Source organism: Salarias fasciatus, chromosome 6 (genome assembly GCF_902148845.1).
Source record: "Salarias fasciatus chromosome 6, fSalaFa1.1, whole genome shotgun sequence".
NCBI classification, from domain to species: Eukaryota; Metazoa; Chordata; class Actinopteri; order Blenniiformes; family Blenniidae; genus Salarias; species Salarias fasciatus.
In genome coordinates, this window is record NC_043750.1 from 19006144 (window position 1) to 19020656 (window position 14513).

The 14513-nt window shown below is 41.1% G+C and overlaps 2 protein-coding genes across 3 annotated transcripts; both read left to right on the forward strand.

The window, feature by feature from the left end:
• The first annotated feature begins 1164 nt into the window (after positions 1-1164).
• Positions 1165-5158, forward strand: LOC115390009 (synaptopodin-2-like). Its single transcript, XM_030093658.1, has 2 exons — positions 1165-1845; positions 2617-5158. Exons 1-2 carry the CDS (start codon positions 1176-1178, stop codon positions 4980-4982), a joined length of 3036 nt encoding a protein of 1011 aa, XP_029949518.1. The 5' UTR covers positions 1165-1175; the 3' UTR covers positions 4983-5158.
• Positions 5159-9390: 4232 nt separating this feature from the next.
• LOC115390067 (myozenin-2-like) lies at positions 9391-13519 on the forward strand. 2 transcript variants are annotated; one of them, XM_030093728.1, is made up of 6 exons: positions 9391-9558; positions 10665-10781; positions 11424-11590; positions 11974-12067; positions 12737-12899; positions 12984-13519. In XM_030093728.1, exons 2-6 carry the CDS (start codon positions 10700-10702, stop codon positions 13207-13209), a joined length of 732 nt encoding a protein of 243 aa, XP_029949588.1. In that variant the 5' UTR covers positions 9391-9558; positions 10665-10699; the 3' UTR covers positions 13210-13519. The 2 variants fall into 2 exon arrangements, with proteins under 2 accessions (XP_029949588.1, XP_029949589.1); XM_030093729.1 differs by lacking the exon at positions 10665-10781 and having other exon boundaries at positions 9415-9558.
• The last annotated feature ends 994 nt before the right edge of the window (positions 13520-14513 follow it).

Below are 14513 nucleotides of genomic sequence, written 5' to 3' on the forward strand. Positions count from 1 at the left end.
TGTCAGATAAGTAAATACAGGACCATACATACATACATACATACATACATACATACATACATACATACATACTATATAAACAAATCATTAACAAATCATAAACAAAACATGTCATTAAAAACTTTCATTCATGGATTTGAAAAAAAACAAACAAAAAACAATCCAAATATTGACTGTGAACCCCAAAATATGCTTTTTATTTGTTTATTTCTTAAAAAACTAAAATGAAAATATCCAGTCATATTTTCTGAGATCAAAGCCATACACAAACATTTTCAATTTAATTTTTCAAAAAGTCCACTGGAATGTTTAAACCAAATGTTCAGTCTTCACAATTCATGAGATACACCAGGTTCATTTCTTTTAGTTCAGGAGGCAGTGGAAGGTTTCAATAGTTTTTCTGTAAATTTTTCTCAGTTTCATAGTCTTTAAGAATATTTATATTTTGGGCAAAGTTTGGGAAGAAAATATTTAAAGAGGGCTTTCCTCATTGACAGTAAGCCTTCCCAATATTGAAGAGGGGGAATTGTCATGTAAAAAAAAAAAAAAAAAAAAAAAAAAGAGGGTCTCTGCTTTAGTTCTTAAATGGAAAGGCTGACTGCCCAAACAGCACAGATACTTGTTGCGGTGACGGATGAGAACAGGGCTGGGGGGAGAAACCTCACTATAAACAGGACTTCGGAAAACAGCCACCCGATTGTTTTGCTCATGCTCTTGGATGTGGATGCTGTTTCCCCCCATGATATTACATACCATTCCATTTACAGCAGCGGCAGCCCTGATGAATCTGCCAAAGCAAAGCTGCACTTCCTATTGGGGATAGGAATAATTTGGGGAATTACAGGGTAGCCTCTAATGCCACAGAGGTACTAAATGCGATGCAATGTCTTGTTTGAACAACAAACAAAGATGAAAGCTGCACAGGACGAAACTTGAATGTGTTTGTCTAGGAATGTTAACAATGAAACTTTAAAATGTGTTTTTATTATGTTTGTATTCATGTCTGTTTGTTTGGAGACTACTTGCAGGTGAGCGTTATATTTTAGGAGATAACATACAATATTGACACTTTGATAAAATATGTCATTATTTAAAGATGCCCTTCAAGGTTTATTGACCTTAAACTTTCTTGTCCTTTTATTATGTAAGGTATCTTTGGTGAAACAACGGTGAAGATGGAGCCAGAGGGTGAAGACCTGGAGAATGACAACTTGGACCCCTGGTCAGGTTCAGAGGGTTCCCAGGAACTTGGTGTCTCCGAATCTTTGGCAGAGTCCTACAATGAAGAGGATGGTAGCGAGGCAGAGTATCCTCTGGAACCACAGACAGCTCGCACCCCTGACTCCCCGGATCGCTTTCAGCCTGATGGGTGGCAATCTGATGGTGAACAACCCGAATTTAGTGGAAGTGAAGAGGAAGCTTCGTATCGAGAAGAGGATGACATGTACTTAAGTGATTCAAGAGAGTCGAACAGAGAATCTCCCGACATCCAGACCTCACAAACACCCCTGTCCTTGCAACCAGAGCGTCCAGACTCCGAGCCTCGCCCGGGGCAGATATCGAGGCCGCATTCCCAGTCCTCCTCCTCCGCCCTTGGTTCCACCACTGGTATGACCCTGGCCTTGACCCTGACCGCTGAAGAACCGCAGGGAGCCAGTAATAGGCAGGACCCAGCGACTGAAAACAGGAGGGTTGAATCTTCAGAGGAAGGAGGGAGCAGTGAAGCACCTCCTGTTTCTGTCTTCTTTGGAATTTCAGATGAGGGTGCTGAGCAGGCAGACAAGTGGAACTCAGAGTCTGACACAGATCTGTGCAGACCGGACCGCCACGGGGTAAGGTACACACGTAAGTATCTGTCTTCTACCTTCATTAGAATTTACCCAAGCTAGTCATGCAAACTGCACATCTCAACGATGCTGTTTATTTTCTTCTGATTTTATTGAGTTGATCTATTTAAATGTGTGGATAAGATTGAATTCACTGTTGAAATGAATGCGGGTTATTTTTAAGCTTTGCACGTGTACTAGTTAACTGAAGTAAAACATCTATTTCAACAAATATAAAGTTTGTATAAGGCATTATGAGTACTGCTATTTCCATGTTGTAACATGTAGTCTATTTGAGGTGGACTTACAGGGAGAATTCCCTTGGCTTTAATAGTCAGACCAGGATAAGAATAAAATATGACCATATGATGAGGGTGGCAGAAACAAATTTGACAGACACCAGCATATGTCACCCTGGCCTGTCACCCGATCTCTTTTCCAATCGTAAGACTGCAATGGAAAAGTGAGCTCCTCACTTTCCTTGCCTCATGGACCCCCCTCCCCAGGTTAGCTGTAAGTAAATAGGATGCTTTTATTAGTATGCTTGCTTCAGCAGAACTGGCTTTAAAAATTTCTTACTTGTCAAACTTGCTTGAAGAAATAAATGTTGATTCTGATGAGATCTGAAAATACAGCATTATACTTTGTAGTAAATTCTTTCACATTCACTCTTAACAAAAAAGAAAAAAAAAAGGTTTATTTGGGTTTGAATTGTGATTTATGTTTCCATGTGGCTCACCCCGTCCCTCTCTCCCCTCTCCCTCCCTCTCTGCCTTCTCGTTTGTCCCAGGGCTCACTCACAACGAGAGCCAATCAGAAAGGCATGTCAAGGAAACAAAGTCTAAATGTAAGCGAATTGCTCGACTTCTGACTGACGCGCCCAATCCTCAAAATAAGGGAGCCCTGCTATTCAAAAAACGGCGCCAGAGGGTGAAGAAGTACACGCTTGTGAGTTACGGAACTGGTGACAACAAGCTTGACAGTGAAGACCACATCGAAGAAGAAACTGAAGAAGTTCGATCTGCTGGGTACAACTTCGTGGCTACAAGTGATTCTGAGCTCGAGGAGCAGTATTCCCTTTATCACCAGCAGCAAAACTTGAGTCTGAATTGGAGAAGTGTTCGAGAAATGGAAGCACTGCCAGACACAAAGGGCAAGGGCGTGTTGATGTTTGCACAACGGCGCAAACGGATCGACGAAATTGTGTCAGAACACGAAGAAATGAGAAGTAAAGGATTGCCTGCGCAGGTGTTCGTGGGTCCTGAATGTGCAGAAGTGCCTAATATTTATGACAGTAAGGAAATGTACGCACAAGGTGGTCAGGCTAACTACATGGATGTAAATCTCAAGCAGCATTTGGACTACCAAGAAGAAATTCAACAGCTGAATCACCTGTCCAATGTCCAGAAGCCCTTGGTGCCGAACAGAACTGCAAAGCCTTTCTTAGGATTTCAGAAACGCTCAACTGCTCCAGTTATGGCCACCAATGACGTTCCAGCAACAAGGAAGTACGATGCCAGATTTAAAGTGCCGGTACCTATCACCACTAACCCTCAGGTTTGGTCTCCAACTGGCGACATCATTGCCTCCAGAGATGAGCGGATATCGGTGCCAGCCATCAAGACCGGCATCCTGCCAGAGCCAAAACGGAAACACTCAAACAAGCAGGCATCAATGCTGGCGAAAGAATCACAGCTTCATCTTCAAAACAGAGGGGAAAGGAAATCTTTTATTGAGTCTGAGGAGGACTGTTTTAGTCTAGGTGCTGAAGCTTGTAATTTTATGCAACCCAGAACAATCAAACTGAAGAATCCCCCTCCAGTTGCTCCGAAACCTGTTATCAACCCATTATGCCCACCCTGGATAAGGAGAAGTCCTTCTTGTGAACCCTACATTCCTCCAAGAAGTCCGATTTCACTACCTGCCCAGAGTCCAGTGGGGCACAATAGTTCACATTACTTACAGCAGGATGACTGGGCCCAGCCTCAACAGATGGCCGGTCGTTGGGCACCAGATCAAACTCCGGCAGCACTTCAAACACCTGCCAATACCTGGGCTCCAGTCAACACCGCCTCTCAGCTTCATCTTCAGCCTTCCACAAATAGCTGGAGTCAACAGCAACCGCGATCCCCAGTGAGTATGCAGGCCTGCAGTCCAACTCAGAGCCCATATTACCCTCCGTCGCCCTCAAGAAATAAGTTTGACAGCACTCCGAACTCCATTGCCTCTTTCCCACCACAAGCAGGGAAGTCATACGCCAGTTCATCAAAAGCATTGCCGGTGTCTCCGGTGGCAAACAGAGGAATTAATCGGGGTAGTGATGGTTCAACTTTGGCGGGGAAAGGTGCTGCACTGTTTGCCAAAAGACAGTCCCGTATGGAGAAGTTTGTTGTTGATTCAGACTCAGTACAAGTTAGCAAACCCAGGTCCCCTTCTCCAACCTCTTCTCTCCCCAACTCATGGAGATATTCATCCAATATCCGTGCTCCACCTCCATTATCATACAATCCCATTCTTGCTCCTTTCTACCCTCCCTCGGCGGCCAAGCAGCACACCTCCACAAGCCCCAAAATCAAGCCCAAGACCAAAGAGAAGTCTAGATCTGTCCCCAAGCATCTCAACACCTTAGATATTATGAAACATCAGCCTTATCAGTTGGACTCGGCACTCTTCAAGTACGGTGCAATCCCAGATGCCAAAAGTCCCAGCCCTAAACCCACCCAAGTGTCTAAGTTTGAAGTTATCAAAAACCTCAAACAAAAATCTTCCCCCTCTTATTCTCCTTATAAAGCCTCTGGGCCTTCAGTTCAGAGTGCCGCAGATGCCCATGCTAAGTCTGCTGGATCGGTAAGTCCCCCAAGTTTTTCTGGCCAGAGCACAAGATCAGCTGAGCCTCCTGTGGCTGACAAACACTTGGATGAAAAGCTTGCTGAAACACTTGCAGCTCATCACCTAAGCAACAAGCAGGCGCCAGGCTCCCGTCCGGCAAGCACCACCTCGCAGTCCTCCTCTGCCGCTGACAGCATAGCTTTAGCTTTCTCTCCGGCGTCTCTCATTGCTCGGGGCGTACGTCAAATGGCTCCTCGGCCAAAGTTCTCCGCTAAGAAGCCAGTGATGACAAGTAAACAGAGGAAGTCTGTTGCTGTGCTGCGTTAGTGGTGACAGTCTGGTGCAGCTGCAGCAGATGATCACATCTGTAACCTGGTAGCACATTCTATGTCTTATATTTAACAGACAGAAAGAAAAGTCCTTTGCACTAAACATTGGCCTCATCCAAAATGATTTGAAGGATGGTGCTACAGATACACATTGATGTGAATAATAAAGGTGAATGTAAAGAAAATCAATTGTAGAAAAACAACAACCAATAATAATATTAATAATAGCACACAGTATTTACTTCAAGTACTTACTTGGAAGATTTAAAAAAAGAAAAAAATCAAGGAAAAGTGAGACAATGTAATGTTGAAATATTCTCAGGAAGTGCTACAGAATGTGCAATACTATGAGCAAAAAGCCTGAAACAATTAAGTCCTGTAGTTTTTAGTGTTGTACTCTTTTGTAAGAAATGTGTATGTTGCAGAAAAACCACTGGAAACCAAAACAATGCAAAAACAAGTATATTCCTTGATTACAAATAAATCAAACACATTTGTATTGATTCTGGCATCTGGGATTACAGTGACTCATGTGTACTATCATATTACTAAATACCTGTAATGATTTAATGTGTTTGGGGGGAGGGGGCAAAAAAAAAAAAAAACCCTTTGCACTTCATTTGGGTGAACAGAATTTTCAATTCCTTCAGTCTCATTCCAGACTTTAATGGTATCACAACAGCTCAAAGCATTCATGTTGGTTGTGATTATTTATCCAGATGACTTTAAAATGTCTGCAATCACCATTTATGGCCAGTCACTCAGCCGAAGTCATCTGATTTCATGTGTCAGCCTTGATGATATGAGCAACATTTCTTTGTGATTTTAATGTTCTCCTTCTTGCTTGCATCATTAGCAGCAGCTGAAAATGGAAACGTGAATACCTGTCTTGTTTTACTTCACACCCTGTCTTTCTGTCATATCACTGTTTGCACTACTTGTACTCAGCACAACCAGGCTATTAAATTTCTCTTTCCTCCTCCCGTGTGTGTTTTATGAGTGTTGTGAACTCACCAAGTCTTTTCTGAGGAACTGTCTCTTCTTTGGTTTCATCTCTATATTTTCTCTCTGCCTCACACTTTCACGCAGATCCTCTTCAGCTCTGAATGTGGCAAGTTTGGAACAATAAGCTCTCTCTTAAAAATATTTTATATGAAAATGAAATTCACCCAGAAGTAGTAGGTATTTGCATTTTATTGCTTTGATGGGTGAATGATTTATATGAATAGTATCAAAACCTACACAAAACCCTGCATTTGCTTTTAAAGTCAAATTCTGTATGACTTCAGACAATGGTTTGATAACACTAGATGGATTTCATTATTCATCATACTGAACATTTAAAAATAGTCATCAAACATCACAATCATTAATTACTGCATCTCTCGAGGGCCTCATCACAGCTGAGCCATCATCTAGTGACTGTGTTTGATTGATGTTACAGTAATTTGGCATCAGCCTCACAACGTCCCTCAGTGTGGAATGGGTATATTCCCATTTTTTTGAGATTTTAATTAAAATGTTAAATTGTGTTAGTAATTTGCCGTGATGCTCCACTGTAACTATTGTAAGCTGCACCAAAATCAGGTAAGTTGAGAAATTGTTTTAATTAATTTTTTTTTCAATGGTAAGAGATGCCTATTTAGACTTTCACACATTAGACTTTCACTGTATGTCGTATTTATTTCAAACATTCTATTAGAACCAGAACCAATGTAAACTAGTTGACACCAATAGCGAATTATCTTGAGGGCAGTCTTCTCTAAAAAAGAAAAAAAGGATGCTAGCTTTCACATTCATCACCTGTGATTTGGCAACAATTGTGAGTTATGTATGCTGTGATGAAGCCAGAGGGTGGCAGCAAAGCCTATAATACTGCTGTTCCATCAACAGAGCTGCTTTTCTTCCAGGCATTCGGTCGAAGCCGCTCTCTGAGTCTGCCCAGACGTCTGAACTCACTGCATCCGCCTGGACGTCCTGCTCCCGGAAGCACACCTCTGCAGAGGCAAGCATCCTTTCAAGAAACGGCCTTCAAGCCACCGACGCCATGGGAGGCGGCGTCCCGGAGCCCCATTGGCTCAGTGGACGAGGCCTTTTTGGTTCGGGGCCTCACGTCATCTGTTGCCTCGGGTGTCAAAGCTGCAGGGCACCGCAGGTCTCTGCCTGAGCCTCCAGATGAATGGAAGCGCCGGGTGTCTCTTGATCCTGCAGCTGTCGGCAGGGGTCATCATCCCCGTGCAGCACCAGCTTTTCAGGCTTTGTCCATAAGCAGGACATTTTCACCTGAGAAACCAGCCTTCTATGGGCCTCCCTTCAAACCCGCCCAGCCTCTCAGGCTGGGCAGCAGGGCCGGCGCCGGCTACATGGCACAAGGCCTCAGTCCAGCAAAGTATTCTCTGTACAGTGCAGTCCAGTAAAGTTAAAAACCACTCAGATATGTATATATAGCCATCACACCAAGGGTTATCCACAGCCATATTTATTTAATGGGTGTATGTAGTATTAGTGGAAAATAAACAGAATAACAGAAAAGAGTCACTCTGTGCAAATGGAAAATGAGGTTTGTTGTGGTTGATCTGCGTCATAGAATTGATTCAATAAGTACCTGGCTCACTGTACAAATATTTTATTTGTAGTTTTTTTTGGCACATTTTAGATTATTTTGAAGTTTGAATGGTGATTTGATCTGAGGAATACCAGCACAGTGTAGCTGTGGTTGTGACACAGTTTCAATGGGAGGCGTCACAGTGATGTGAGAGACATTGTGGATAAACTGCATTAACATGTGTTATGTGAGCGCACGTGGAAGTGTTACAAGAGAAGGAAATGTCAAGTAAATGGAGAAGTGTTTTTTTTTAACTGAAGAAAAGTTAATTAGTTTTATATTATGATGAACAAATCATTATGGGACAGAGAACGATCCTGGTTGCTGAATGATCATTCGGTGATTTCTTTCACATTTAAACAATCAGCTCAGCTGTACAGATTTCACTTATCATGTCATGAATTTAATTTTTCTTCACCTATTTTTGCAGCAGCAGTGACACATACAGCATATTCCATGACTGATGTTGTATTATAATATCACTGGCACACATTTCAACCGTGAAGTTGTTATTCGAAGTGAAGAGCAGCATGTGGAAGTCTGAAATCATTAAAGGTGTTGTGGCATTGTCATAAACATATTTTTGCTTTAGGATGTTTGACTGTTCCATGTGTAAAGACATTTAACCTTTTGATAATGGCACTTTGGTGACACTGTGTGTTGTTCGCATGTAACCAATCCATACTGTGGTTTTTCTTGAGATCGTGCTGTAGATTTTTTTCTTCACTTTTTAAACACAAACATTAAAATATATATTTAAAAAGATATGTGTTATTTTCTCAATGCAAGGAGTCAGAATTTCACAAACAATTTGTTGTCTTGTTTTATATTATATTATATTATATTATATTATATTATATTATATTATATTATATTATGTTACTTATCACAGTGAAATAGTCAGGGATGTCTTGTGATATCTTTAGCTTTTACAGAATTCAAATCCTTTGAAAGTGTAGTCATATCCTTCAGTAATACATTTTATTCTTTTGACAGTGAACATTGTGGTTTGAGTCAAAGATTGAGGGCCTTTCTCCACAATACAAAAACACACACTTGAAGTTAATTTGTGTGAGTGAGTTTGCTGTGGGACTGATTGTGTGTGTGTTTGTCTGTCCGTCTCTCTGTTTACCCTGTGATGAACTGCTGAAATGTCCGGGATGAACCCGACCTTCACCCATTTTTAGCTGAGATCAGCTGCAGCACTTCACAACCCTTAACTTATATTAAGATAAAGTATCACTGAAGATGAATGGATGAAAAAAAACAAATGCATATAATTATGGGTCAGCTTGTTATTTGTTTCTATGTTGAAACTGTGTCGTATGTTTGAGGCGTCTCAGCTCGTAAACTAACAGAAGAAAATCCTCAATGCTGCCACAGTAAATCTTCTCGGGGAAACACCATCCCCTTTTAAAACCCTCCTCACTTCACTGTCGATCATTATCCCAAGTCAGTAATTGTACGCGATAACAGAGGCTTGACTCGGTTAGCAAAAAAAAGTCACGGTGCAGCAGCTGCGTCCTGTATCAGTGACCTCTCCTGCAGGAAGGCGCAGCCCCTCAGAGGTCATGTCAGCCCTCACGGACATGTTGACTTTCAGGATTCAGAAACAAGTGGAAGGAGCGTTTCTCCGGAGGGAAATCCTTCACACCAAGAACACCAATGGGCGTCTGCATGCATGCGCTGTCCATCCTCTCCCCTTTCTCTCTCCTCTGTCTGCCGGGCAGCTATCCTGGCCCCATGGTGTTTGAGAGGGGTTTTGAGTGTTTGGCAGGTTAATTTTAGCCTATTGATGTAAGCTGCATTCCACTCACACAACAGACACAGAGGCACACTCACAGTTTGGCTTTAGTGTCCAGGAGTGTGAAGATCAGCGAAGATCAAACTACCTACTGTAGGTTGACCCCTGAGCCTCTGTGTCTCGCTGTCAAGGATACAGGTTGCACACTAAGGGACGACTTCCCAGGTATGGAGGAACCACTGCGATGTGTGTTTTGTGTGTAGAATTACATTTAAATTATGCTGAATTTGATGAGAGAGCTTTCGATAAAGTTGCGACAAATTGGTTTGCATCCTAAATTTGGGAAATCCTGAAACAACAGCGCATTTTAAATGGTTTTACTGGTTTATCTGTTTATGAAGTATATTTTTTCAGTGTATTGCTTTGCTTTTCTTTACTATATACATTTTAATTATTTGAACTTTAACCCTGAATGCAACTCCTGCCAAGTTTAACAGTGCATGGCAAATTAAGGTTTTACAAGCATTTGAGAAGTATATCCAGAGATGTGTCATCCTACATTGTTTCCTCAATTTCACAAAAAAATGAATAGATAAAAATCAAAAACACAATGTCAGTCGCCCGTCTGAAAGCTATTTTCGAAGGTATGCTTGAGCTCCGTAGAAGCACCTCTGAGCATTTGTTCTGTCCTCCACCTGAGGATTTAAACTTAGGGCAGCATTCATCCTTGACCTTTACTCGGGCGATATTTGTGACAACAGTGAAGGGGGATGCCACCAACATTAGATCACAGACTCGAAAACCAGCGCAGTGACGTAGGATGAGATTTAAGAATTACTTGTGTGTATGTGTGTTGTAACAATGCAAGTACAATAGGGATTTAAGGATTATGCAATGTGCTGTAATCACTCAATGTGATGTCTGCAAAGATTATCATAAAATGAAAAATGCTGACTTGGCAGTTCGTTTATATTTTTCATAAGGCTCAATCCAGATCATTAAATGTGGTTTCATTTTATGCTGACACCAAGCCGGAGACAGACTTAAGACTAAAAAACTGTATCATGTGCAAGTGTATTATGTAACACTCCAGAATGAGACCATAAATCTCTATCCCGTCTTTGTTTTCCATTAGTGATGGACTTTGTGCATTTACAAATCCGTATTTTTTTTCCGTCAGATCATAAAATATGGCCGTACATTTAAATCCAACAAGCGCCATATGAACTGGCACTATATAACCAACACTGTTGGGCGATGTGAGGAGCACAAGTTACTTCTTTACAACTTGGCAAGTGCGACTACATCCTGTGTCCTGTATGTGTTTCCAGTCCTCCTGAGGTCTGCCAACCTCGCCCAAGCCACAATGTCACAGTTCTGTACAATGCCAACTGGAGAGCGGAAGAAGTGTGCAGCAGCTATTTGCCGAGAGGTCCATGGTACCAGCGGTATGATGCTAAAGCTGAGGGCTGGGCGGACAAACACAGCGCTGCAAAAAAGATGTTCTATTCCGACGAGGGTTCAAAATATCAGGGCTACTCTGCGACACTTGCCATAAATAAGATAAACAGATGATTTAGTGCCGATGGCGATGAATCCTTTGTCGTTGTCCTTTTCAAAAGTCTATTTCTGGGTGGGTGGGAGAGGGGAGGAAAAGTCAGTCAGGACAACTGTGTAGCTGTTTGGGTGAAGGTCTGTGACAGCTGGTGTACATTCTGTCTGCACACGTGGATGAAGAAATACTGTGCACGCCCATACGGGATTCTCAAGTACAATGACAAATCACTCTCCATGATGATTTACATCACATGATTTACAATGCAAATTATTTTGTGATTACACACATTTTACAGGGATATGCAGCACCAAAACTTCTTCAGATTTTTAAATAAACCCTTCAAGAGAAAGGATTAGGCAAGAATAAAAATAGTAGATTTCTACTCATGCTCACTAATTTTCAATAACACTGAACACAAAATTAATGATTAAAGTGTTTTCAGTGATTTATGTGACAACACATCTTCATCTAACAGATTTTTACACTTGTTTGCTCATGTCTACATTTTTCTGCCATCCTGGTTTCCTGACAGGCGCCGTTATGGATCTAGGAAAGAAGCTGTGCACTCCCAAAGACATCATGCTGGAGGAGTTATCGCTGCTTTCCAACAGAGGTTCCCGGCTATTCAAAATGCGACAGAAGAGATCTGAGAAATACACGTTTGAAAGTATTCAGAATGAAGCAAACGTTCTGCTGAATGTAAGTCAACTTACTTGTTATTTAAAGTTATCCACATGATCATTTCCTTCCACAATAATGACTTTAAGCAATAAGCTGTGTTGAAGATCTTTGGATTTATCACTGACAAAGAATTTGTGATCTTGAAAAAAATGTGTTGAGGCACATGGATGATAACAGAGACATGTGCCTCGTGCTCCGACTTCCTGCCACTGAATCCTCTGAGAGGCTGCTCAGGCACTTTGTTGAGGAGCTGCTTCCATGTTTATCAGTGCATGTTGACGAGTGTTTTACTGTCACCCGTCTTTATGTGTCTCTGAATCAGGAGTAAGTACATGATGTAACTACAGTATTTGACTTTGAAAATACTTATTGTTTTTTTTTTTTTTTTTTTTTTTTTTCAGAACAACATTTTAAATGACAATACACAAATTGTGGAAATTAAAGTGGAGGGGCCAGCGGACGGAGAGACCACCAACGCAGAAAATGTTGTTTCAGGTATGAATGTAATCCACAATACAGTTCTTGTGTAATTCACTGCCAAAAACTGTGAAACATATAAATACAAAAACAAATAAAAGTGCGAATATGTGTAAATTTTGCTTCAAAAGCTATGGTTTATTTTACTCTCTTTCAGTCCGATAATCGAACTGTTAATGCTGCACAGTCAAATAAAAGGTGGTGGTTATGTAACAATGCCATAATACTGACAGCTGGGATTTCAGTCAAACTATGTACTGAATGTAACTATGGACAATTTCACAGTTTTAGTAACTTTGTAAATTATGTTGTTTTAACAGGGACACGCAGAGCTGTGATCACTCTAATATGCCTCGGTGGGGAATCGTCCCAAGTAGATATATTATATGATGAGTACACACTCCAACTATGTGCTATTTTAAGGCCTGAGATCGCAATGATGGACATCTAAGTCTGCCTGCGTTAAGTGTTCTCAAAGCACAGTGTCTATTCATAATCCTGCCCACTTTAAGACTTTAGCTTCGAAAAAAGGTAGAAGAAAACAGCTCCGCTTTGACGTATAAGGGATAAAGAAAACAGCTCAGCATTAACCCGTAAACTCTGAACAGCAACCCCTGCTGCAGTGTACAGACAATTGTTCACACCGGAGAGCTCGTGCTGACTTTTGTTTTGTGCGCTCCCTTTCAGAGACGGCAGCAGATCAGCAGCAGACCTCAACTTTGCACAAATCCTATCACTCTCCATGGGATGAGGCCATGCTCAATGACCCTGAACTGGCTGAGACTGTCAAACTGAAAATGCCCGAGCTCGACCCACGGCCAGATCTCCCTGAGTACAAGTGCTTCAACCGGTGAGAAAACCACCAAATCAGATTTCAGTGAACCGGCTCAAACCAGAGACAGAGAGTAACTGTAATGACTGATCTGAATTTCAGGGTTGCCACTCCTTATGGAGGCTTTGACAAAGCTCCCAGGGGAATTACATTCAAACTCCCCGAGATCGACCTGAACCCCCCGAGGTACCCCGAACTCCAGGAGCAGGGGGTGAAGCGGCCCACCTTCAACAGGACGGCTCAGGGATGGATATCGGAGGGCACCCATCTGATTCTCCCCACCATCACACTGGAGCCCATCAAAATCCCTGAATCTGATGATCTGTAGATCACGTTAACGTCGATGCTTGTTGTATTTTGACTCCATTACATCAGATCAGTCAGTTAGTAACTTAGTTGCAATATCTCATCAATATCTTAACATTTCCAATGTAGTGGACATAAAATGTTTCACGTTTGGTGTTGAGTTAATTTGTTTTGCCACACATTGGAAAAGAAAAGTGCAAAGACTACAAGAAACATCATGTAAATAGCAAATTGAATGTGTGATCCAGAACGTTATTTTAGAAGGATTTGCTTACTTGTGTTGTGTTATTATCAAAGGAACGGACAAATATGTAATGTAAATAAAGAGTGCAACTTGATTTATTGGTGCTATGAGCAGTGTAATTTGTATAGAGAATAATTAGAGTTACCCCAAAAAATGTTTTTCAGAGTTTTATAAGGAGACCCAGTCTGCTATAGAGACGGTGTAAACAAAAACAAATGTTTGACCAGGTTTAAATACAATATTCTAACAGACATACAAGTATATCAGAAAATTCATTAATTCTGATGACATTGGAGAGGTAGACTCACACAAAAATAAAGCACAAAATATTTTCAACAATAAATGGGGAAAAAAATAAAGAAATAGAAGTTATAATAGTAAGAATCAATAAATCTACATACAAGATTCTTAGAAAATAAATCAGAAGTTGAGGGTTCCATCTTTGATTAGTAGTATAAAAGCAGAACACACAGGAAGATAGAAGGTTTGAGCAGTTTCTAATTTCCATTTCGTTCATTAGGACCAAAATATAGTCAGATCTTGTGATAACTAAAGCTCAGATTGTTTTTATTTAGACTGTGTTATAAATGGACAGTAAAATGGAAAAAAATGTGAATTTTAATTTCTAGATTAACAGATTAAATAAATTCAGGTAAATTATTTCTTTCTGATTTTCCTTAAAGACTTCCTGAAAGCAGAAGGTTGCCAATGCGTCAAAGTAAAACATCTCGAAAACATAATTCACAGTTCGAGTGTTGAGGAGTCAGATTTCACTTGGGATAATCACAGAGAGACTCCCGAACTCAGATGACCTGCTGCTCCTGACAGCATGCAGCTGTACCACAGCGGCGGAAGCTTTCACATCTGAAAAAGTGTAAATTCAAAGCCTCTTAATATATACGGATTTTTTTTTTCTCGAAAATGTGGATTCAAATGCTAATTATATGAAATCACTGTAGTTGTTTGTCGTCTTCAGAGGATGGCATTGACTGTGCTTTCATGTCACATGTGATCATGTGTTAGAAACGGTATGAAGGATGTTTTCCTTTCAGATATGAAACACCAAGGGGAAGGAGAATCAG